The 25,531-nt window shown below is 37.4% G+C and overlaps 1 protein-coding gene across 1 annotated transcript in view; it reads left to right on the top strand.

Moving 5' to 3' along the window:
• The window catches only part of casp7 (caspase 7, apoptosis-related cysteine peptidase), a 57,826-nt gene that overhangs the window by 21,678 nt on the left and 10,617 nt on the right, over positions 1 to 25,531 (top strand). Inside the window, exon 3 of the mRNA XM_028791433.2 lies at positions 24,587 to 24,738. Within this exon, the coding sequence (XP_028647266.1) occupies positions 24,587 to 24,738 (152 nt within the window). The remainder of the gene's footprint in view (positions 1 to 24,586; positions 24,739 to 25,531) is intronic.

Here is a 25,531-nt window from a genome sequence, read left to right as displayed (position 1 = left end):
ACTGTTTCATCCCAAGAACTGTAAACGCAATCAATCAGTCCATCAAGTGCTCCTTGTAGAACTGTTTGTACTTATTAGTACAATTACCTCACTGTAAACTAGCGATACAGTTATAGTATTGCACAACCTGTGCCACTTTAGCGCGTATTTACATATGATGACAATATAATTTTTAAGATGAAATGCAGCAAAATATGTTTATTACATTATACAGATAAAATGTTAACATAAGGGCGGCACGGTGGCGCAGTGGGTAGCGCTGCTGCCTCGCAGTTGGGTGATCTGGGGACCTGGGTTCGCTTCCCGGGTCCTCCCTGCGTGGAGTTTGCATGTTCTCCCCGTGTCTGCGTGGGTTTCCTCCGGGCGCTCCGGTTTCCTCCCACAGTCCAAAGACATGCAGGTTAGGTGGATTGGCGATTCTAAATTGGCCCTAGTGTGTGCTTGGTGTGTGGGTGTGTTTGTGTGTGTCCTGCGGTGGGTTGGCATCCTGCCCAGGATTGTTTCCTGCCTTGTGCCCTGTGTTGGCTGGGATTGGCTCCAGCAGACCCCCGTGACCCTGTGTTCGGATTCAGCGGGTTAGAAAATGGATGGATGTTAACATAATTTAAATAATCTATATTTTTAATAATTAAACATGTGAGGACACGGTGTCGCAGTGCTAGCGACGAGCTGGCGCTCCATTCAGGGATTGTTCCTGCCTCGCGCTGTATTCTTGCTGTAGGCTGGCACGACACTGGAAGGATGGATGAATAGAATAATTAAACATGTACTGTGAAGATATTTCAATGTTCCTAAAAAGTATTGAAGAATTGGCGTTCTAAGCTAACAGATGTCTTAACGTCTATTACAGAGATGATTGTTTGACGATTGGGTACTTGGAGAAAGAAAAGGAAGGACAGGAATTGGGGGTTAGTATGTTTGAAAGAGACAATACACCTGCAATAAATTATTTCATCAAAGGTAGCACACGGCGCAGCAAGCATCTTGTGTGAGGCAGGAACAATCTCTGGACGGGGCGCCAGCTCGTCACTATCACTGCGCCACCGTGTTCCCATGTTTAATAACATGCTTTAACTCCTATCATCATGAAATGATATCAAGTATACATCTCAGTATTTAAATTATTCAGAGAGCTGTAATATCATGAATGTAATGGATCCTGTGTCCTGTTGGAGGAAGAGAAAGCCCGTTTTTTGAAGCACTTAGTGATTCACACACATAGAGCACATAGAAGAACACATACAAAACAAAGCATTTAACGTGCTACTTTAGTCACAATGGTATTTGAAAAACTAGTAAATAAAACGATTTTAAGATGAAGTTTATGATGTTCTACTTTAATGACAAAATAAACTACGTGATTAAAGTGGAAATTTCGAGATTAAAGTTGACATTTTGAGCTTTGTTCCACTGTGTGCCTATATTGTTTTGTCTTTTCTCTGTACCCTAATAAGCTTCCATATGACACTCAGGCGGTGGGCCACGACTTGCCTTTTCACAGTGACTTTGATATCTGTCAACTTCTTTTTTATTTTGGGCACTGTGCGACTTTGTGTACTTGAGCTTTCAAGTTTCTCCGACACTCTATGTCACTCGATCAACTTCCTTTTGTTGTTTACAGTAATCCCTCGCTATATCGCGCTTCGCCTTTCGCGGCTTCACTCTATCGCGGATTTTATATGTAAGCATATTTAAATATATATCGCGGATTTTTTGCTGGTTCGCGGATTTCTGCGGACAATGGGTCTTTTAATTTCTGGTACACGCTTCCTCAGTTGGTTTGCCCAGTTGATTTCATACAAGGGACGCTATTGGCAGATGGCTGAGAAGCTACCCAACTTACTTTTCTCTCACTCTTGCGCTGACTTTCTCTGATCCTGACGTAGGGGGATTGAGCGGGGTGGCTGTTCGCACACCTAGACGATACGGACGCTCATCTAAAAATGCTGAAAGATTATCTTCACGTTGCTACCTTCTGTGCAGCTGCTTCGTGAAGCGACATGCTGCACGGTGCTTCGCTCTCTTAAAAGCTCGAAGGGCACGTATTGATTTTTAATTGTTTGTTTTTCTCTGTCTCTCTCTCTGCTCCTGACGGAGGGGGTGTGAGCTGCTGCCTTCATTGTAACTGCTTTGTGCCGCTGTGCTTCGCATACTTAAAAGCCAAACAGCCCTATTGATTTGTTTGCTTTCCTCTGTCTTTATGGCAGTCTCTGCTCCTGACGCGCACTCCTTTGAAGAGGAAGATATGTTTGCATTCTTTTAATTGTGAGACGGAACTGTCATCTCTGTCTTGTCATGGAGCACAGTTTAAACTTTTGAAAAAGAGACAAATGTTTGTTTGCAGTGTTTGAATAACGTTCCTGTCTCTCTACATCCTCCTGTGTTTCTGTGCAAATCTGTGACCCAAGCATGACAATATAAAAATAACCATATAAACATATGGTTTCTACTTCGCGGATTTTCACCTTTCGCGGGGGGGTCTGGAACGCAACCCCCGCGATGGAGGAGGGATTACTGTATACCACTGTTTAAACCATCCATCCATCCATCCATTTTCCAACCCGCTGAATCCGAACACAGGGTCACGGGGGTCTGCTGGAGCCAATCCCAGCCAACACAGGGCACAAGGCAGGAACCAATCCCGGGCAGGGTGCCAACCCACCGCAGGACACACACAAACACACCCACACACCAAGCACACACTAGGGCCAATTTAGAATCGCCAATCCACCTAACCTGCATGTCTTTGGAATGTGGGAGGAAACCGGAGCGCCCGGAGGAAACCCACGCAGACACGGGGAGAACATGCAAACTCCACGCAGGGAGGACCCGGGAATCGAACCCAGGTCCCCAGGTGTCCCAACTGCGAGGCAGCAGCGCTACCCACTGCGCCACCGTGCTGCCCCTGTTTAAACCAACAAATAGTAATTTTTCCTTGCCTCCACTTGGTATTCGCTGAAATTCTTCTATTTTCCCCCGTGCTTTTGCCATTGCCTTTTCACAGAACGCTGAGCTTATGGGCTATTCATATTGATTTGCTTATACAAAGAGGCCTAATTCTGGGAGGAGTTGGGGAGTGGCAGCAGGCGTATGCATGTGTGTTACTTTACATGCTGATCATGATTTATGTAGCGGAAGAACCTGGAAGTTAGCGAATACACAGATTTATACATCTGTATTTTTTTGTGCGTATGAACATTTCCGCTTTTGTCCGTATGCCGTGTTTTAATGTGAATTCTACGCATGCCATTATGCATGAGGCCCCTGCTCTTGTGCTCCACCATGTGCAAGGTTATCCCAGTTAATGTTCAGATAGTTAAAGTCCCCCATGACTAGAATATCCCTGTGTAAACTTGCTTTTTTAATAGTACTAATGTGTTGAAATTGCTGTCTGCATTGGGTGGTCTATAACACACTCCTAAAATAAGGCCTCTTTCCCTAATGCTTTGCAGGTGAAGCCACATGTCCTTACTAAGATGGGGCTCATTGTCCAACTGAAAAGGATTTGTGTTTAAATACTGTTTGACATAAACTGCAACCTCACCTCCTTTTCTATTCTTTCTGTCCTTCCAAAAAAATTCTTATCCCCATCTTTGTTATTTAGCCATGATTCCATTATTATTATAATATCATAATCATGCTCTGCACTTCAACTGACTTGCCTTGTTTGTGATACTTCTAGCATTAACGCAAGCTATTTTTTATGCATTTTTATTTTTACATTATTGTTTGTTCATTCATGTATAGTTCTTAACCTGGCCTGTCCTAAACTCCCTGCAGCCCCCCAACCTCCTCCTATGACTCCCCAATACATTGGTGCCTGTCCGGGTCTGATGTAATCCGACATGACAGAACAGGTCCTATCTGTTCCAAAAGGAGTCCCAATGCCCCATAAACCTATACCCTTCTACACTGCACCAAGATTTGACCACGTACAGGCAGAATTTCAGAGGAGACTATAGTATTGGCCAAAAGTTTTGGCAGTGACGCAATTGTTGTGCTTTGCAAAATTTGCAGTTTCAGTTTTTGTGGTGGCAGTTCAAGTTGTTTTTATATTATTTTGCAAAGTGATCAGGTGCATATTAATTCACTGTAAGAGCTTTATTAGCATAAAGAGTTAGCTTTATCACAAAAACCCATTTTCGCTTATTTTGGCCCTGGCACAAAACGATCAGCTAAAAGTGTCCAGCAAGCACCAGGAGCATTTCCTTTGAAGGAGTCAGCTACAGAATCGCAATGCCACATTGCAGAGCTTACTCAATGTTGGCAGCAGGAGGGTTGTGAGTGCATCTGCATGCACAGTGAGGCAAAGATGTTTGTACAACGGTCTTGTGTCAAGAAGAGCAGAAAGAAACCAATTCTTTCCAAGAAACACATTAAGAACAGACTGAAATTTTGCAGGAAGTACAAGGATTAGACAGCAGAAGACTGGTGCAAAGTTATTTTTTCAGATGAATCCTCCTTCCGACTGTTAGGGACATCTGGAAAATTGATTGTCCAGAGAAGGAAAAGGTGAACGCGACCATGAGTCCTGTATTGTGCCAACAGTGAAGCATCCTAAGACAGTCCATGAATGGGGTTGCTTCTCATCCAAGGAAGTGCCCCCTCTCACAATTCTGCCTAAGAACACTGCCATAAATAAAGAATGGTATCAAAACGTCCTCCAAGAGCAACTTCTCCCAACAATTCAGGCACTATTTGGTGATGATCTGTGTATTTTACAGCGTGATGGAGCACCAGTTCACAAGGCAAAAATGATAACGAAGCGGCTTGGAGATCATAAAATTTAAATTTTGGACCTTTGGCCAGGAAACTCCCCAGATCTTAATCCCATTGAGAACCTGTGGTCAGTTCTCAAAAAGCAGGTGGACAAGCAGAAGCCCACAAATTGTGATCAAGTCCAAGCACTAAAAAGGCAAGAATGGATCGCCATCAGTCAGGATTTGGCCCAGAAGCTGATACCCAGCTTGCCAGAATGAATTGCAGAAGTTATGAAGAAGAAGGGTGAACACTGTAAATATTGACTCTATACATAAATTTGATGTATTTGCCGAGAAAAGCCTTTGAAACTTATGAAATGTTTATATTGTTCTTCAGTATACCATAGAAACATGTAAAAAATAATCTGAAAGTACTGAAGCACCAATGTTTGCAAAACACAACATCTGTGTCACTGCCAAAACTTTTGCCCACTACTGTACCTTGTCAGTTCTGCTCCTCAGCCTGGGACCTAACTATTTGAATTTGGGTCACAGAACTGACAGACTACCCTTATGTATGTCATTTGTTCCAACATGGACAACGACAATTGCATCCACCCCCGCTCTGGCCAAGAGCCTATCCACCCTTCACCCAGAAGGCAACATACAGTGCGAGATTCTCTGTTTCTGAGGCAAAACTAAGCTTCAATGAGCCCCTAATGACTGAGTCCCCAGTTATCACTACCCCCTCTCTTTCTGGGAACTGGTTTTGAGGTGGCCCGTTAGGGCTCCTTATTGCTGTCTACCACCTCAGAATTATCAGAGACACTGTTCAGCTCTGCAAGGACTTAAAAACAGTATGACACTTCCAATTCTGGGATTGATGCCCCCAGACAGTGTGCACCCTTCACATTGAGCTTTTTGACCTTGACCCAACTATCTCTACTTGTCTGGTCTGTAATCTCCTCCCGCGCCACCTTAGGGGTGTCCACTATCTCTCTAAAGGACACCTCAGCCAGGTCTGCCAACTCTTTACTACAACACAGGTCAGCCAACTCCTCCTCCTTCAGTTCAGGAACTTCAGGTGCTGGATTAGCTGGCATCTCTTACAGATATAACCCTCATAGAAGACTGGTTCCTCCAAGCCATCATCTAAAAAGTCCAACATGCAAACTGTACTGGCATTGCACCATATTAAAATTTTACTTAGAATTACTAAAACTGCCTTTTTTAACTAAAATTAAATGATGTAACTTAAATGGTAAAACTAAAAAAAAATTAAGCCAAAGAAATTAGATTGTAGAACTGCTACAGCTATTTTACACCTTCTGGCCTATTAAGCTCCTGTAATATTCTCCCTGTCAACTGTCTGCTGTTTGTCCTTCTATGAGGTTAAATTTACTTTTTTTCATCTGTTCTCCTAACTTTACACTCCTCTTATTCCTTAGTTAAAAACTCCCTACTTGCACTGTTTGTAACCCCCGTATTAATGAACCCTTATGCTGTCGCACGCTTCACTGGTCTACTTCTGGACTACTAAGAACTGTTCAATCTAAAATAAATAAATAAATAAAAATTGCTTATTGAATATCTTCCACTAGTTAATTTCTTGCTGTCTTATCTGCTCCTACAGCCCCTTGTGCCTGATAGGCGTCTTAACTCTGGCCGCTTACCTATACATCACTAAGCCTTTCTCTTTATTGCTTTGAAGTCAACCGCTGCCTTTTTTATAGTGAGGAATTACTGTTTCTGTTACTTATTAACTGTTTATTGCTATGATAGGGTTATTTACTTACAGATGTCGGTATCAGATACTGTACCCATTTACTTTTGCTCCTCTACGGGCAGAAAAAAAAGTAACTTAGCTGCAACCAAAACATAATTCTTGTGTTTTTTTTTTTTAATTATAACTCTCAAACCACAGAAGACACAAAAACTTGAAGCAACTTTCAGCTGCCTGTCTCGCTTGCAAAGCTGATGTCAGCACAATTTTTATTTGCTTTTAAAAATAACACCTTTTAAATTATTTAATAATTTTGTATAATAACTTTGTATACCAGTCCAGAAACTTCAGTTTGTATTAACAGCTTTGTTTCAGACTACTTCAAACTAGAACTTGGTACTAGACAAGGATGCCCCTTGTCAACACTAATGTTTGCAAACGAGCCATTGGCTGTTTACTTTCAAAGTAATTCTGAGATAAAGGGGATTATCAGAGAAGGACTTGAACAGAAAACATACTATACACAGATGAAATTATACTATATATATCAGATCCACAAAATACCTAACCTAGTCCTAACAGCACTAGTAGAATTTGTCCTCAATTAATTTGAATAAAAGTGTGCTTTTTCCAGTGAACTTTCTAGCACACAATATTAGATTGGACACCTTCCCAGTTATCATTGCAGATCAGTTTAAATACCTAGGGATAAACATTACAAGTTAACATAAAGTTCTTTTTCAACAAAATTTTTGCTGTCTGCTTGGAAAAACTTAAACAAGATGTGTATAGATGGTCTACCCACCATCTCACTTTAGCAGGGAGAATTTGCACTGTCAAGGAGAAATTTCTTCTTAACACTAGAATCCCTGAAGCCTACGAAAAAACTTGTAATCCCGGGCCACCTTAAATTCATTCACATCTCTCAATCATTGTGTTTTGTTTTGCAAATGTGTCAAGCAGCACAAGAGGCAGACAGCCTACTATCCCTTCCCCCACCGACGCAGCTTTAGTTGTACACCAAGTTCTCCCAGCTCAAGTCTATTTTTCTTGGTGTGAGGTGCCTTGAATTGTATAGGGTAAATAATATATCGTTATTTGGAACACCTACATTTCATGTGTTTTCCATGTTTGCAACGATCTGTGAAAATGTACGATGACAGGAAATGCGATGCAAGAAATGTTGAACGCATAACTAAAACAGAAACATTTTTCATGTTCTACTAATAATTGGCAAAATTATGACATGAAGTGTATAATGTGTAAAGACTGAAGTCCAAATATCAAATAAACACTTTCACAAAACACAGACATAACAACACAAGTGTGCTTTTTTTTCAAGAATTTAACCATCCATCCATTATCCTACCTGCTATATCCTAACACAGGGTCACGGTGGTCTGCTGTAGCCAATCCCAGCCAGCACATGGTGCAAGGCAGGAACAAACCCTGAGCAGGGTGCCAGCCCACCGCAGGGCACCCACACACCAAGCACACACTAGGGACAATTTAGGATCGCCAATACACCAAACCTGCATTTCTTTGGTCTGTGGGAGGAAACCGGAGCACCCAGAGCCCATGCAGACACGGGGAGAACATGCAAACTCCACGCAGGGAGGACCCAGGATGCGAACCCAGGTCTCCTAACTGCGAGGCAGCAGCGCTACCACTGCGCCGGCTAGAATTTAACCAAAGTAAAAGAAATTGGAATAGGGTGCAACACACACCCACATATACGTCTGCTTGGCTGGTGTAGGGGTAAGAACTGCTGTCTCCAAGTCAAGAGGTGGTGGGTTCGAATCCGGGTCTTTCATACGTTGAACTGTTTTGAGTAGTGAGTGGCTATTATTATTACTATTACAAAATAACTAGCTGTGTAAGTCCATGCTGTATAAAGCCCGGGGTCCTAGAAACTATGGAAATTGTCAAAAAAAAAACATTGAAATGTGGAGATGTCAGATAATTGAAAGGAACTACTCTGGGCATCTCTCTCCTATGAGGTTTTGTTTTGCTGACGTGCTCGCATCACTTGTGCATTAGCGACGGGATGAAATGTAAAAGGGATACCATTTTACCAATGTTAGTGGTGGTAAGTGACTTCGTCTTTCTTCTGAGGTTTTGTTTTGCTGACATGCTGGCCTCGCTTGTATTATTTGTGGCTAAGTGAGCTTTCTGTTTCCTCAGAGGCGGAGCACTTACCCTGACTCCACCTCTCACTTCCAGGCCAGACAGATACACACACTTCCAAGCATAGACGTTTATATAAAAAAACCTGTACAGTTGATTTATTTGAGTCTGTAACAGCAGGAGTAAATTTACTATACTTTTAAAGTTAGCATTTTGTTTCATTATTCACTTTTATTCTCTCAGTCACATTTACTCCCCCCTGATCTGACGCTGTTAGTTTTCAAATAAAGACATGCTATAACAGAGGTGAACTCAGATGAGGATGAGGGTTGTACATGGGAGAAAGAGAACAGAAGCCCTCCCCACAAAAAACGTCCACTCACTCATAAGAACAACACAACTTCACCAGGTGTAAAGGCAACAGATGGCACTGTTTTGATGCAGCAAGAGGTCGGGTGTCATCCTGCTGCATCAAATCTGCCACACGCAATGAAACAGCAGGGCTTACAGAGCTTTCCAAAGTATTGTGTAAAGTCCTGTTTGTGATTATGTTTTGTGATGGTCTTTATATAAAAAAACATTTATATAAAAGCCAGATCGAATGTTATTTACCTATTTACCTTGATTTGTTTACTTCTTTTCCTGCAGTGTAAAGTCACAAGTAGACTGCAGAGCTTCTAGCTGTTTTAAAAGTGGTTTAAATAATGCAAGTAATGTATAGTTTGTGTGAGATGCTAAAACTTCATCACCAGGTTGAAAAGATTATTTACAAATGTTGCAATGAGCATAGACATGCCTGCAGAACTGGTTTCAGCCACAAGATGTCATTGTGGAGTTAGCCACACATTATTGTCCAAAAACCCAATAGGCTTGAACTAAGTCCTGATTAAGTTATTACAATTGATTTCTGTGGTCTGGTGTGTGCTGTGTGTGTAAGTGTAGACTTTAACTGGGTGGTAACTTGTCGTCAATTTGTTTCTAAATTAGACTGTCTGCAATGAATAAAGCAACTTCACATAGCATAGCAAAGGCTAAACAGAAATGACTACTGTATGTGTTGGTAAATTTAGATATATAAATAGTGTCTAATGTGCAGTGATAAGGTGCTCAATTACAGACCTAAAGTCTCACTTTAGTTTTTGCCTGGGTTGCATTTAGTGAATCAAGCATTTATAGTTACTAAGCATTTAGCAGTTTCTCTTGTATAATTTATCAGTCACTGTATCACAACATTAATCAGGAATTTCCAGTTGTTAATAGTACTAACTAATACTAACTTGTACAATGACATACTCTCTGTCTGTATTGCTGAACACGTTATTTTTGGTGGTAGTGCAGAGTGATTTCAATGTCTCATTCACAACATTATTTTACTATTTAATTCTGTTGGATTAGACTTAGTGCATTTTTCTAAAATGTTGCATTACATATTTTCTCAAACTCACTTTATGCAACTCAAAGTTACAGGGGGTTGCAGACTCCATGCAGCTTCAAATGAAAGGTATCTACTAAACCTGGACGGAGTGCCAGTCCATCTCAGGGCCCAGTCAGGCACAGCCATAGCCAAAGATGGTCAATTTATAAACAATTTAACTTGACTGAAACTGCATATTTGTCTTACCCTTATATAATTGACACATCTTTCTGAACTGTAGCATGGCAGCACAGATGCAGCTCCCTGCATTCAGATCACACACCTGGACATTGTCTATGTAAATTTTGTACACTCTCCGTTAGTCTGTGTGGATTTTCTTACAAGTACTGTAGATTGAGTTAATGAATCCAAATTGTCCCTTTGTGTTTTTATGAGTGAGCAGTGTTTCCTGTTAGTTCCTAGTGCTGATGGAACAGGCTCTGGCTTCCAATTTAGCATTGCAGGAAGCCGGAGCTTACCTGGACAGCATCAGGCACAAGGTAGAAGCCAATGGGGATGGGGGTGCAGTTCTTTGCAGGGCCCAGTCATACATGCACTCTCATTCATGGGGGCCAATAGAGAAACGATTTAACCAGCTTGAAAATAGCATGTTCTTCTTCCCATAATACATTTGTCAAGATGAAAATTGTTAGTGAAAATTTGAATTTTCCTTTAATATTTTATATAGCATAATTCCAGTACAGTAATTTAATAGCACTTACAAAGTGTTAATCTTCAAAATTTTTTGTAAGATCTTGGCTACACGGTGTAAAGATGTGTTATTGCCCTTCAATTATAGACTGTGTATGTTACTATATGTATGTTAATGCGGGACTGCCGTAATTTCATGATTCTGTGTTTGTCAGCAGAGGTGCAAGAGGCCTGGATGACCTCAGCAGGTTGTTAGGTTACATGCACTTTATGTTTGAATAGGCCTTTAGAAAAGTCCAGTGTGATTCACTTGCTGACTCAGGGACTCTGCATGGCCTGAGAGTAGAACATCATGCTTTACATTTTTTGAGTACTACTGAGCATGTCAAGCTCCTAGCAAAGCTTTAGTCTCTTTTACTTGCTGGAAATTAAAAAAAAAACAACTCTTCAGATGCAGAGTGGAGTACCAGTGAATGAGGACTCAAGGTATATGTCTCAGTTACAAAGATTTTTTTTTTCTGGTTTGCTTACTTTAATTCATTCCTCTGTTTTACTTTGCCTTCATGTCCCTTACAATTGCATTATCATTCTGAATGTATAGTTTTAATCTTTGGCTGGCATCACATATACACCATTTGTCTCAGTTGTTCAGGTGTATAATGTCAGTTTGCTTTAGATAACTTTTTTTGGATGGTGAGTTGTAATATAGAATAAGCATTTCAAAATTATATGGTCCTATAGAGTGTTTCTGAAGCATCTTGAAAATGTGTTCCAATAGAACATTTGTGCCAAGTTCTCAAAAGAGCTATGATCATTCTGAATGTGTTTTGTTCCTGGTTTCTTGATTACAACCTCTTTAAAAACTATGGGTTTAATGATCAAATTACAGCAGTTTTCAAGAAAATAGTAGCTCATTATTTTTAAATTTCAGGTTTGATTGGATGTACTGGTCAGGGTCTACTTGATTGTTCAAAATGCTTTTGGCTTTTATTCGACATCAACAAATAAAGAGATTGTGTATGTATATATCCATTTTTGTGATAATAGGGAAATAAAAAAAGAGAATGTATTGTTTACCAGGTAAACTATAAAAATGGAACTGTTTTCCAATATATTCTTCCTACTGATAATTTAAAAATTAAAATTTTTAAAAGTAGTAAAAAAAATTAAAAAAAATTTTGTGTTTTACATCTTCATTAATACAGAAACAAAATTACTTGCTGAATTCTGCCTTATTTAACACAACAGTAACTAATTGTATGTGTAGAGAGTATAGTCGGTCCTCATGTATTATGGAAATTATATAACAGACTGTCTATCATATGTATGTCTGTCTGTCAGAAAGAATGAAAATCTTTTGGTAGCAACATGAGGGCACATGAAAGTTCACATATTACAGAAGTTAAAGGATCTCCATTAACTTGCAGAGCCAGCTAACTCAGCCTAGCTTCCATTATGTTCTGATCATGATAATGAAATGAATACATGTAATAGCACCTACTACTACTCAAAGTAAGGTAGTGTGAATGATTATGCGAGTTTTCCCAATAGCTATAATTTATGCATTTCATTAAAATTTTAGCCCAACTTATCAATTTAGCCTTTCAAAAAAGTAATTAATCTATTTCAGATAAACAATTGCATAACCACTTTTTCCAGAATTTAATGTACAATTAATTGGATTGTATGACCAGTAGAACTGACGTTATGACATAGCAACATTCTCAAACTGTCTTGCTCCAGTTCCAGGCCACAGGTGAGATGGAGCCAAAACCAGCAACAAAAGAAGATTGATGGATGTACTGTTACAGTAAGTTTGCATATACTGGGTTCATGTCCAAATGTCTTTTAATGGCGTTTTCATTTGATAGCCAAGATTCAGCCAGCTCAAATTCAATCGAACGTATATTTAACTATGACAAGGTACAAGTAAGATTTAAGGCCAGTACTAAAAGTGCCAGAGAGCTGGCTGAATCTTGGCTATCAAATGAAAACGCCATTAACAGACATTTGGACATGAACCCAGCATATGTAAACTTAAGAAGAAGAACATCCTCATAACAAATAAAACTGTACGACCAACACCCTCCTATCCCCATCTCATTACCCACTACCTAATTTTACTATATATTGCCTTTGATGCTTGTATGTCTAATCATTATCCTCTGATGACGGCTCCTATATATATATATATATATTAGTAACCTTCAGAGGGAGCCAGAGAGCCCCAAACCACAGACACAGTAAAGAACCAAGTGTTCATCTCTACTTATTATTACAGTCATCCCTCACCTATCATGGGGGTTACGTTCCCCCCCGCGAAAGGTGAAAATCCGTGAAGTAAAAACCATATGTTTATATGGTTATTTTTATATATTTTAAGCCCTTATAAACTCTCCCACACTCTTATAAACATTTCCTGCACAGTTATACAGCATAAAACCTTTGTATTCTCTTAGCTATTAGGTAAGATTCGTTGAAATTATGTATGTAAACACACTAGTTATATACAGTAAATCCTAAATATTATAGATAAGATATCGAGCGTCTCCGATATCACATATATTACTTGTTATGTTACAGCCATTACGATAGACAGGCTACCAGCAATTAATTCGTACAATGCAAGAAAAATTGTATACAGTAAAATGTGTGTACAGTGACACTAAACGTACATACATGTACTAAGTAATGTATGTAGAAAGTTAATTATGGTTACTCACCAACAATGACATGATGTCTTGTCCGATAATGATGAGTTTAATTTTACTGCACAACAATGGAGAGCGTTACAGGCTACAGCTCTTCTAAAGGAGCCTCTTCAGGTGACTGTGTTGCACCGCTGTTGTTCTTCTTCCGGCAGTCTTTAATCCAAATCCCTAAAGCAGATTCCATCCGGACTACCGCCTTATTACATCCACTTACAACTCGTTTTGTGCCCTGGTTAAAGGACACTGCGGCCGTAGATCTTATATTCTTTTCCTCCTTTTTAAATAAAAAGAATCGTGGACTCATTGATGCCGTAATGGCGTCCTACAGTGGTGTAGCTGTTCCCTTCCTTTAACATATCCAAAACTTTTACCTTTTCGGCAATCATTAACATCTTTTGTTGGCGCTTGGGCACAGCCCCTGAAGCAGGAGCAGATCGTTTTGGAGCCATAATGAAGGGCTTGACTATGCACAAAGATAAACACAAAAGAGCACAAAAGTTAACTCTTTACAAAGCGAAACACGTTTATGCTGAATGAGCAAGACAAGACTTCCTGGTTAATGCAGCGGAATCGAATCTGGCGCTCCATCACTGAGCCAATCAGCACACAGGAACTTAACTGCGTGCTCTGATTGGGTAGCTTCTCAGCCATCCACCAATAGCATCCCCTGTATGAAATCAACTGGGCAAACCAACTGAGGAAGCATGTACCAGAAGTAAAAAGACCCATTTTCCAAGCAGAAACCCACGAAGCAGTGAAAAATCCGCGTTATATATTTAGATATGCTTACATATAAAATCCGCGATCGAGTGAAGCCGCGAAAGTCGAAGCGTGATATAGTGAGGGATTACTGTATTAGGATAAAATAAAGGCTTTTTATTCTCTCTAGGCACTTCTTTCCAATCATCTCTCCAGTAATAAGCCACTAGTATGCAATGAATCAAACAATTCTCACAATTCTCCTCCTTTTCTCCTCCAGTTGAGTATTGCTCGCTTCGTCCCAACTCTGACTCAACTATGTAAGGCAGCAAGCTCCCTCTTATGCTGGCCCCAGGAATGCTTCCGGTGCTACACCATGTCTTCCAGGGAGCACTTCCAGGCCATAAGGAAAGTGGGGAGATCCTCCTCTGACAGTGGCCTCTCTCGATCCCCAGGGACCCCAACAGGGCTGCACTTCTGGACTCCATCTCCCAAACACCCCTTAGGGGTGTCCCAACTGGGTTCCCAAATGAGGACTAGTGCCAAGTGGCATACGGGAGAAGGAACCACTACCGACTCTGAGCTTCTGCTGGTCCCTCCATTAACTTACATCGGCCGGGTACAAAGTTATTTATTTGTTCTGCTGGCCAATCTGTCTGTGTCGTCTCACTGTCCTCCCGCCTGGATAATAACTTCTTCCCTGTCTCATCTGGGATGTCTGTTCTCCTCCTACAATATATATATATAAATATATTTAAAAACAGCGAAGTTTGCATCTGTTTTATTACAAGTTTTACCTCATTTTTCAGTGTTGCCATTTATACTTTACATTCTTGCTGCATACATTAAAATAAAATAAAATAATTGAATAGTTTTGTAAGAAGAAATATTTACTTGTAATGATATGAGAAGATTTTCTTGAATAAGGTGCTTAGAATTGCTGACTGGGAGCCAATTGCACAACTGCTTGCATCAGTAAAAAGGAATTTGATGGTTTGTAGCTGTGATGGGTTATTTCAGTTTGGTGGTTTGGAAAATTAGCTGATTATTATATTTGGATGTGCTATTGAATGCATTATCCATTTTTCTGAAATTGTACCATGTTTAATTTTGACATACATCAGGTTAAACCCTTCATTAAAAGAAAAGTAAAGCCAGCTGACAAAATGAAGGAAATATCTCTCTAAATTTTCTTAATAGGCAATTGGACAATGAATAGCCACCAGAACACCACCAGTTTGACTAGATTCAACAAGTGACTTGAACTGTGCTGGAATTAGTGATATTTTTACATAAGAAATTCCAAATCTAATATTTCCATGATTAGAAAATACTGTCCTGGTGCTGCTCAAGATTTTCCTATAAGTGCAGAGTTTACTTGTTGATTGGGGTGGCCATGGCACAAAGTTTACATGTTTTTTAGATCATTTGATGATTACTTGTTAGATGAGGGTATTCTCACATTGTAATATTTTGCTGCTGTTGGGATAAGAATTCACCAAAACATAAATATGATAATTTAGAAATAATGTACTTTGTGACATCTACTTTTGTCATCTGAAGGAATCAGTTAGCCCAAGTCATTTCAAGAAAATCCATACCCACCATAATAGGCACACCAGAAGCCTTCATTCAGCCATGAGGACATATTTTAACAAATCATCCATTTGTTAAGAACAAAGTGAAGGATGACTCCTCTGTCCAGATGAAGTGTTTGTGTTGCTAAGTTTCTGTTGTGTTCTTGGTACCACTTTGCATCATTCTGTGTGAGAAGTCCATTTTGTGTAATAAAGAGTTTATTTAATGCAAGTCAGTCATAGTATCCCATTCTGAATTTATTGATGAACTATTGCTAACTAAATTGCAATTTACATTTTTCCTAAGTAATAATGTCTTTTAGTTTGCTCATGATTGTGAAACATCAACAAACTGATCACTGTTTTCCACTTATGTCAAATCCATAAATATCCTAGAAATTAGCCATGTCCGAAAGCCACCTAAATCTCTATATTAAGCCATGGTGGAAAGTGCCAGAAACCCCATGATACAGCAATGTCCAAAAACTTGGACCACAACCGGATAATAGTGCAGGATTTTTTGTGCTTTTAAATAATATGTTGTGATTCTGCAGAAGTAAAATTTAAATCATAGAGTATCTCTAGGATAACATACTATATGTCAAATTTTAACACTTAATAATAAAACCTTTGACTTAATTAATCAAATTTTATCATTTTTAAGTGTACAAATGTATTTTTCGAGCATCCAGCAGTCTACACAGTAAGAAGTGGGGTACTCGGTTAGTTTGCTAATATAGCCATGGTTTCAATGAGTCTTTTTGAGGTGATTCCTTATATAGGACTGTCAACCAATAATTGAGATTAAAATGTTGCATATTTAAAGTGTTGTTTATATCAATGTTTCCCAAAGTTGTTCCTACGGAATTATTAATTAATTAATTAATTGCACCGTGCTGCAATTAATTCAAATTAATTTGGAGGTGCATGGACAGCGTCAGGGGGTCCACGAAAGGTTTAATAAAAAGTAAAATAATTGTGACCCATTTTCATTATTATGAAAGTTAAAAATAAATAGTAATAAATGAATTGGTAGTCATCTTTTCGTCCTGAGTAAAATATAATATTAATAGTTTTATTATATAATATTTATTCATATTATATTTTATTATTTATTTATTATTATTGATTTATTAATTTATTTGATAATTATTTATTTTTCTTGAAAAATAATTTCGAGCGACCGATTTTGGGGGGGTTACTGTATCTTTTTTTATTTTTTGTATACGAGTATATGGGTAATGCTACAAATCGATAGACAACGTCATTGCATGAATGCATGATGAAGCAAACAACCCTTCCTGTTTGTTTGTATGTACTTATAGATGCCTCCTCCTATGTAGAAAATTACATTGTGTTTATGTAGTAACACATTTTAAGTATTTAATACTTATAAATAAATGGCCATAGTCATAAATACATAGTAAAAAATGCATACCTATACAATATATGACACCTACCTCAAATATTACCCTTATATCTTTAACTTTGCATTATTTTTTTACTGATAAAAATATGAGTGAGCCGAAGAAAAAATGTAGACAATATAGTGTTGAATATTTAAAATATGGCTTCATTCCATTGCCAACAAGTAGTACTTTACCTATGTGCCTTCTATGCAGTAAAATTTTGTAAAATGAATCAATGAAACCTTCTAAGCTTAAGGAACATTTGACAAAAGTCCATAGTGACAAAAAATATTTGAAAACACCGTCATTGCAACAACTCTTCGCGACAACATCTGAATGAGACGATGATGGACTGCGTGCTTCTTATAACATTTCTTTACTAACTGCAAAGTCCAGAAAGCCACACACCATTGGTGAAAAACTTATTCTACCAGCTGTAAGTGAGGTAATACGCACCATGTTGCATAAACCAGCTTCCGATATTATAAGAAGAATTCCACTGAGTAATAATACAGTACAAAGAAGGATTGACGAAATGGCTCAGGATGTAGAATAATTCTTTATGCGAGTACTTAAAAACATCTGAATTCTCTATACAGCTTGACGAGTCAACTTTGCCAGGAAACGAAGCTTTAATTTTAGCTTATGAGAGATTTGTAAAAGAAGAAAAATTTTGCCAAGAATTGTTATTTGATGAATGTTTGGAAACTGATATGAAAGGTGAAACAATATTTAATGCATTAAAAGAATTTTTTGATGCAAAAGATATACCCTTGAGTAACATCCTCCCCATTGCTACTGACGATGTTCTGGCAATGGTAGGATGACACCAAGGCTTTCTGGCATACTTAAAACAAGCTATACTGAATATATTATTTGTACATTGTTTCATTCATTAACAACATTTAGTCGCCAAAAATCTCAGTGCACGCTTGCATGGTTCACTAGATTATGTCATTAAAGCAGTTAATAAAATAAAAAGCAATGCCTTGAATAAAAGATTATTTGCTCAACTTTGTTTGGAAAATAATGAAGATTATAATTGCTTACTACTTAACACGGAAGTTCGTTGGTTATCTAAAGGTGCATGTTTGGATCGATTTTATGCACTTTTTGATTCAGTGTTGGAATTCCTGGAAAGCAAAGACAGTGATTTGTGGCTCGATTTAATTAATTCAAAAAATGACATAGCTTATATGACTGACTTATTTGCCAAATTTAACAAAACCAATTTGAAGTTACAAGGTGATCAATTAAATTTAATCAAAACTAAAAGTATAATATCTGCGTTTATAGCAAAACGTTTCCTGTACAAACAAAACTTGGGGAGAGGAGAATGCTCTCAGTTTCCAAGTCTTTCAAAATTGCAAAAACTAGATGAAGATTTGCTTGCTTAATGTCAACACTTACTGTAACTGCTTTTCATTCTGACCTCAGCCAATGATTTGAAGACATTCTTCACTTGAGCATCCCCGATTGGGTGTTGAGCCCTTTTGCAAGTAGACCCACAAACTCAGATGAGTCCATACTAATACAGGAGCAACTTATTGAATTATCCACAAATGAGGAGCTGAAATCAATGTTTGGACAAGGATACCATAAATTCTGGTTACAAAAGCAGATACCAATTTTATATCCTGCATTATGGGCCACTGTACAGATGCTGTTGATTGCTTTCCCGTCATCATATTTAGTAGAACGTGGATTCAGTGCAGTTATGAGCCTCATCACAAAAAACGAAACCGACTGCAAATTAGTGCTTGTGGAGACTTGCGAATGTTACTCACAAACATCAAGCTGAACATAGATAATCTCATACCATCCCATCAGGTTCACCCATCTCATTAGTAATATTGAAAAATAATATGTTTTTGTATTTTAAAACAACAGTTATAATTTCAATAAATATTACTTTAAATACTAAAATGTTTTATTTATATTTTATTTTTACGTCTCCATTCAAGACATCAAAGTTAAATTTGTAATTTTGCTATTATGTAGTTATGTAGAGTTATTTCACTTGGGGGTTCATGGTCAGGTTTTTGCTATGAGAAGGGGTCCATGGGCATAATAATTTGGGAACCTCTGGTTTATCTATCTATCTATCTATCTATCTATCTATCTATCTATCTATCTATCTATCTATCTATCTATCTATCTATCTATCTATCTATCTATCTATCTATCTATCTATCTATCTATCTATCTATCTATATAGATGCAAATATGGTTTTAAGATTCTTGTGACTATATGTAGGTTGGTAATGTTCTATTTTTACATTTAAAAGATTAAACTTTCATATTCAAACAAAACTTGCTTAACACCATTCATGTCCCCATGTTATTTAACAAAATAATATTTCATGCTTTAAATCCCCCTATTGTCAGCTAGAGTTGGACTAAATCAGTTTACAGGACCTGCAGACTTGTACTGCATAACCTTCACAACATGGACGTTTATAAACTCCCTCAGACATGTAGCAAATTCAGATTTTACAGGTTTAATTGGGTTATAGTATAACTGGGTCACTCCAGTGACCAGGCATGGACACATAACAGAGACCACACAGTGAAAAACTGAAAGAGTTTTTCAATCTGAGATTATAGAGCATACTCTTTGTCCATTTTTTATACTGTGTTTTGTTTTATGTAGTTTATATGTATTGTATGTTTATGCATTGTATATATTGTATGTCCTTTTACTACTTTTGTTTTTGCTCAACTACTCTTTATGTAAAGTTGCTTTTCCCAATGATACAGCATGTGAGTAAGATTTTATCTGTGCTTGAAAAATATGAGTATTTGTAAATGTAATGTAAACACTGCTTTAGACTAAACTCCGCCATTTTCGAAAATGCATATCTTGCAAATAAATATTTATAAAAATGAATGTATAAATTATGTCTGTATTATTTAGTTCACCGTTCTGTGCTTTGCAGTTTCACCTGCATGAGTTTATTTTTTTCAACCATAGTTAATTTTTTTAAATGAAAAAATAAAATGACTTGTATTTATGGAAACTCTTAGGACTTGGCTAAGAACAATTGGGTAATCTCTGGATACTGTATATCTTCTCACATACAAGTTTGTTCAGAATCAAGTTGAATATCATTAACATAAGGACAAAAAAATTAAGTTCCAGCAATGAAAAGAGGAACATAAACTACTTTCTATCCATTGTTGACTACTATGCTTGTCAGCTGTGTGCACGTGCCATGGTTTAAATAAAAGACATCCTTAGGGTTGAACATATTTATGAATAGCAGTTTAATTTTAAAATATAGAGGCCAGTACATTGTACAGAGTGGCTACAGTGTTTATCATAATATTAAAATTTTTCTATCCAGTGCAGTATTCATGTAAAGGACTTAACGGTTGCTTCTTAAAGATGATATCATCTTGGACACATCAGACTTTGGTTTCCTGAGCCTGCCGGAATATTTTGCAGATTGATGTGATGCAGCTGGAATAAAAATTAGGTTGGAGTGGGTGATATACTGGATGATGTGGTATACGAGATGAAATATTTCTTTTGGTATAGATTTTGAAAAAAATGTTTTAGTCGTATGATTGAAATGTAAAACACAAAATGTGCAAATCTGTGCATCCAAATGGAACTGGGAAGTATTACTGTATGTCAGTGTATTTGTGTCTTTAAGGTAATGTCATTGCACATGGACATGAATGTGAACTGTGTATAATAAGTGACCAAGCATTTTTAAGAATACTATCCAGAGTGGTGAGTGGTTTAACTTGATTAATGAGTCAATGCTGGCACCAGCCTCCCATGACACTTCATTGGATTAAATGGTGTTGACAGTATATGTATGTTTAAAGCTGGTTTCAAACACAGAAAGAGAGAATGAGAGAATATGAAAAGTCTTACATTGTCTGATGATTGCTTGGTGGTGGCAGTAACCATTTGAGTAGTAGAGTGTGAACAAGTGTGTTGACAGATAAGAGGCATGATTGTGTGCACAATTTATCATTAATACATATTTGTTAAAATATATGTCTCAGTCTAAAATGTATGTACAAATACAGTATATTGGGATTTACCAAAACTGTAAGAATTATTAATTATACCATGATGTGGAATTTTGGCCCTACCACTCACTCCTAGAATTATGACCTTCAAGTCTTTGGTCATGGTCTTCTGAAAGAGTCACTTGTTAAATAGCAACCTCATGTGTCTCATTTGTCCAGCTCTGTGACTGTTATCAGGATAAATGAAGATCTTTTTAAATTATTTTCAGTTTATCACTATTTTCATGGCATTATATTATAAAACATCTAAAATAAAAAGTCACAAACTAATTGAATGAAACCCTTATATAACCTTGTTTTGCACCCAGTTTGTGTTTTACTCTGCAGAAATATTTGACTTGATCAATTATGCCCTTAAGACAAACTTGAAATACAGTGTACTTATTTAAATTGGCATTTTTAGGTATATTTCATTTTCTTGCATTGATATTGTTTTTTTTATTTTGTGCTTCACGTCCAAGTCAGAAGTTCTCTTTCTTTTTAATTTTCCTCCTTTTTAGTTGCTCTGGTGTGTGTTCAGACTATGGTGTAATTGTCCGTCTATCTATCTATCTATCTATCTATCTATCTATCTATCTATCTATCTATCTATCTATCTATCTATCTATCATGCATTCTTTGGATATAGTGGAATATTGGCTTACAGTTTTAATTATTTTCCTGTTGATAGGCTAGATAAGCATGCATTCATGGAATTTGCATATTACAGATCTGTGTACTGTATGTATAATATTCAAGGGACTATGTTCATTTCCACTAAAAAAGGAGAGGGTGTACTTTTTATTTACACTGTGAAATGATTGTGTTCAAATTTCTGAAGAAAATTTCTTTATACTTACTGTAAGTGCTGCCTGATAGTGAATGTACCATAGAGGAATACCTTTGGTTAGGCTGATGCTGGAACAAAAGAAAATGATTCAAATTTGTTCATTACTGCAGCACACTTACCATACTTACCATGCAATATACTGAAAAAACACTCAGTATCCGAACAAGCCAGTTTCCCTTTCGGTTTGTGCGCACTGATGATTTCCGCACGTGTTCAGTTTCTCCCTGTGCATTCCCTGTGCAGCGAGAGAGAGAGAGAGAGAGAGAGAGAGAAAGCGTGAATGAGAGAGAGAGAGGGCTGGCCGCATAAGGCCAAGAAGGCAGTTAAAGAATGCACCAGGCTTGTTTTTAAAGAGACTGATTCAAGCATTGTTTTAACCTTGTTGTATTTAATGAAGACTTTTTTTCTATTGGATTTTAACCTCCACTTCACTTCTGTTTACAGCGATCGGTTCGTAGCGTGCATTGTTGCAATGTTACTTTTCTTGGTGGTTTATTAAATTACGGATTTTTCAAATGTTCATTTTTTTCCCTGTGCTTAAAACTCATTAAAAAAAATGTTTTTAGCGAGTGGTTCGTTGCGCTATAGCTCGAACTCTTGCAATGTTAGTTTTCTCTGTTGTTCAAGGTTTTCTCAGTATTATTCAATGTTTTTACATTTAGTTTACTATTACACTGTGCATTCTATGGTATAGTTAACTATATTTGTGCTTAAAAATCTTTTAAAAAATATATTTACATACAGTTCGTATGGTCTGGAACGGATTAATTGTATTTACATACAATCCTATGGGGGAAATTACTTCGGGTCACGACCAGCGTTTTGGAACGAATTACGGTCATGACCTGATGTTCCACTGCATGGGGGAAATAATATTAATACTGTTTCATTCTTAACAAATATTCACTACCTAACCTAATATTTTTAATTTTTTGAGAAAGCATATCTGAAGATATGGTGTGAATATGTTAACTCCACACAGCTGATGACAGGGCCAGGATCAGGTTCTTCAAGCTTTGTTCGACAGTCGCTGTTGCATGTTTGTTTTGTGTCTATTAGTAGTTTAGAATTCTTGTCATTTTTATTGTTGTTCAGTTTTTTTTCTCTTCACAAAAACTACAAAGAAAAACTACCCACATTCACCCAGTTATTTTCTGATTATTTATAGTACTAGGGTGTTGTACCGTGTTAGCCATTATGAATGTAGAGAAAACCCAAGCAAAATGACACCTTTTATTGGCTAACTAGAAAGATTACAATATGCAAGCTTTCGAGGCAACTCAGGCCCCTTCTTCTGATTATTTATTAAAGTGTAATGTTTTCAAAACAGTGTATTAGTTGTAGCTTGTCTCAGTAAATTATACACGTTTTACATTGAAATTCATATAGTTCAGGAGTTGGGTTTTTGGTGATCAATGAGCTCCTAATAAAAAAAAAATCATAAAAAAAAAGTTTTAGCTTATTTTGCTATTTAGTTACCCTCCTTACATATCCAAGTGCCTATCCCAGGCCAACATCCTAGTATACATTAAGTTGGATTAATCAGTTTTGCTTGTAAAATTGATTAACACCGCCACTTGTTTGAGATTAGGACAGTTTATTTGTTCAGGTTTATTGTGCATTATGCTTATATTATACTATGACAGTTCAATGTTTTAAATTGAAGTCACATACATAAGGTTAATCTAAGAGTAATGTACTTTCTATAGTCTCTGAGGAGTTTTACTTTGATGATGGTCTTTGATTAGGGCCAGACTGTGCCAGCTGGTTTCAACAATACTTACATTCATACTGAGAGATGGTAGAAAAAGACTTGTAAGCATTAACAATTGAGTAGCTCTGTTATTTAAAGCTTTAGTTTTGAATTGGCTGACACTTTCATATGAGTCTGCGAGAACCTCTTCCATCATACAGGTGAGTCCTTACCATATTATACAGTAGCTAATATCATACAATCTAATAGTCATTGTCAAGAGTCGAACATATGGTGCAGACGCAGTATCTTTAGGGTAGGTAGGGTTATCAAAGACCAGATGGTTTAAAGCATACTGTATACAGTATGTTGCCAATTTAGAATTTTGATTGTGCTGTAATAATGCAAAGTACCAAAGTATGTGCACAATGCAGCAAAAGTAAGTCTGCCAACAGCACCTTTGACACATATTGCTTTACCATATCAAGTTTTGTAAGGTTAAGAAATATATTCACCAGGTGTTATTTGGGGAATGCAAGGATAAACTAGATTTTTAAAAACAGTCTTTGTGTAGGAAGTATTGTTCTCAGTTGAAGTGCATTCTGTTGTTTCCTTGATAAATTCCTGAGGTATATAGTTTCTGACTCATATTTGACTGCTGTAAGTAGACCTTCTAAAGTTTAATTTTTCAAACTTTTATTCTAGTCTAAATGACAAAGAATGCTGGCTTTGTTTGTGAGTATGTGGGTAGCCACAGTTACACTTTTTATACTTAAAAAAGTTCTATGAAATCTTAAGCAGTCATCCATCTTCACATTTGCAAGAAATGTATCTGTATCTTGTCTAATCAAAGTTAGAAATGCAAATTGTCTGTTTTGTCAAATTCATCAAAAACCTAATATGATTAGCACTTGAGTGATTTTGAGGTCATTTTAACAGACTCTTCCACTGTAAGCAGTTTTTTGTGGATTTTATTCAATTATAATATTGTTTTGATTGTTAACAGCAAAAAGAGAAAAGATGAACAACCCCAGGAGCAAGAACCCATTCCAGAAAGTCATCACAGAGTTGTATGTCCAAAATTCCAGTATAACATGAACTGCAGCAATGTTGGCAAGTGCATCATTATCAACAACAAAAACTTTGATGAACATACAGGTAAAATCTAATTTACTTCTTTTCCACCTTCAAAACCTTAACTACATTAAACTGAAAATTCTGTTTAGTTTGCCTTTCAACCCTTTCTTATATTCAATTTGAAAATGAAACACAGTGCTAATTGATGAAGGAAAATCACAGTGCTTTTTGCTTTGCGCCCTCCCCTACCATAACCTATCATCTCTGGGGGAGAAGCAAAAGCTTTAGATTCTGCAAAAATCTCCGGTTTTTGACTGATCTCGACATTTTAGGGTCCCCTGATACCGAAAACATCAATATCTCGATAATGGGTGCATGTCTGTCTGAATGTGTGTGTGTCTGTGTGTCACAGTTTCTTGAGGACTGTGTAAAGCTAAAATGGCTAGATGGAAAAATACTTTATTCTCGACATATAGTTTTTTTTTTCTTCCCTGTGTCCGGGTTTTTTTTTCTTCACTGTGGCCCTAATACGCATCCATAGGGCTATACCACAAATAGCATTATAAATGCAAGTTCCAGTTTTATTATTTATGTATATAGCTTAGCTTGAAGCAAGGTCCAGTTTGCCTTAATGATGGTTCAGTTGGTAAAGATGTCATCACCAAGTTGCACTTGTTTTATTTTATTTTATTTTTATTTGGTGAATACTGTACTGTGTAATGCACCTGAGTTTGAAGTAATAGTATTATTACTGGGAGTTGCCCTATTATTTATTTTATTGTTATTATTCCATCCATCCATCCATTTTCCAACCCGCTCAATCCAAACACTGGGTCACGGGGGTCTGCTGGAGCCAATCCCAGCCAACACAGGG

The sequence above is a fragment of the Erpetoichthys calabaricus genome, chromosome 2 (genome assembly GCF_900747795.2).
Source record: "Erpetoichthys calabaricus chromosome 2, fErpCal1.3, whole genome shotgun sequence".
Lineage (NCBI taxonomy): Eukaryota > Metazoa > Chordata > Cladistia > Polypteriformes > Polypteridae > Erpetoichthys > Erpetoichthys calabaricus.
Note: the sequence above shows the minus strand (reverse complement) of the source record. Positions and strands in the feature narration are given on the sequence as shown.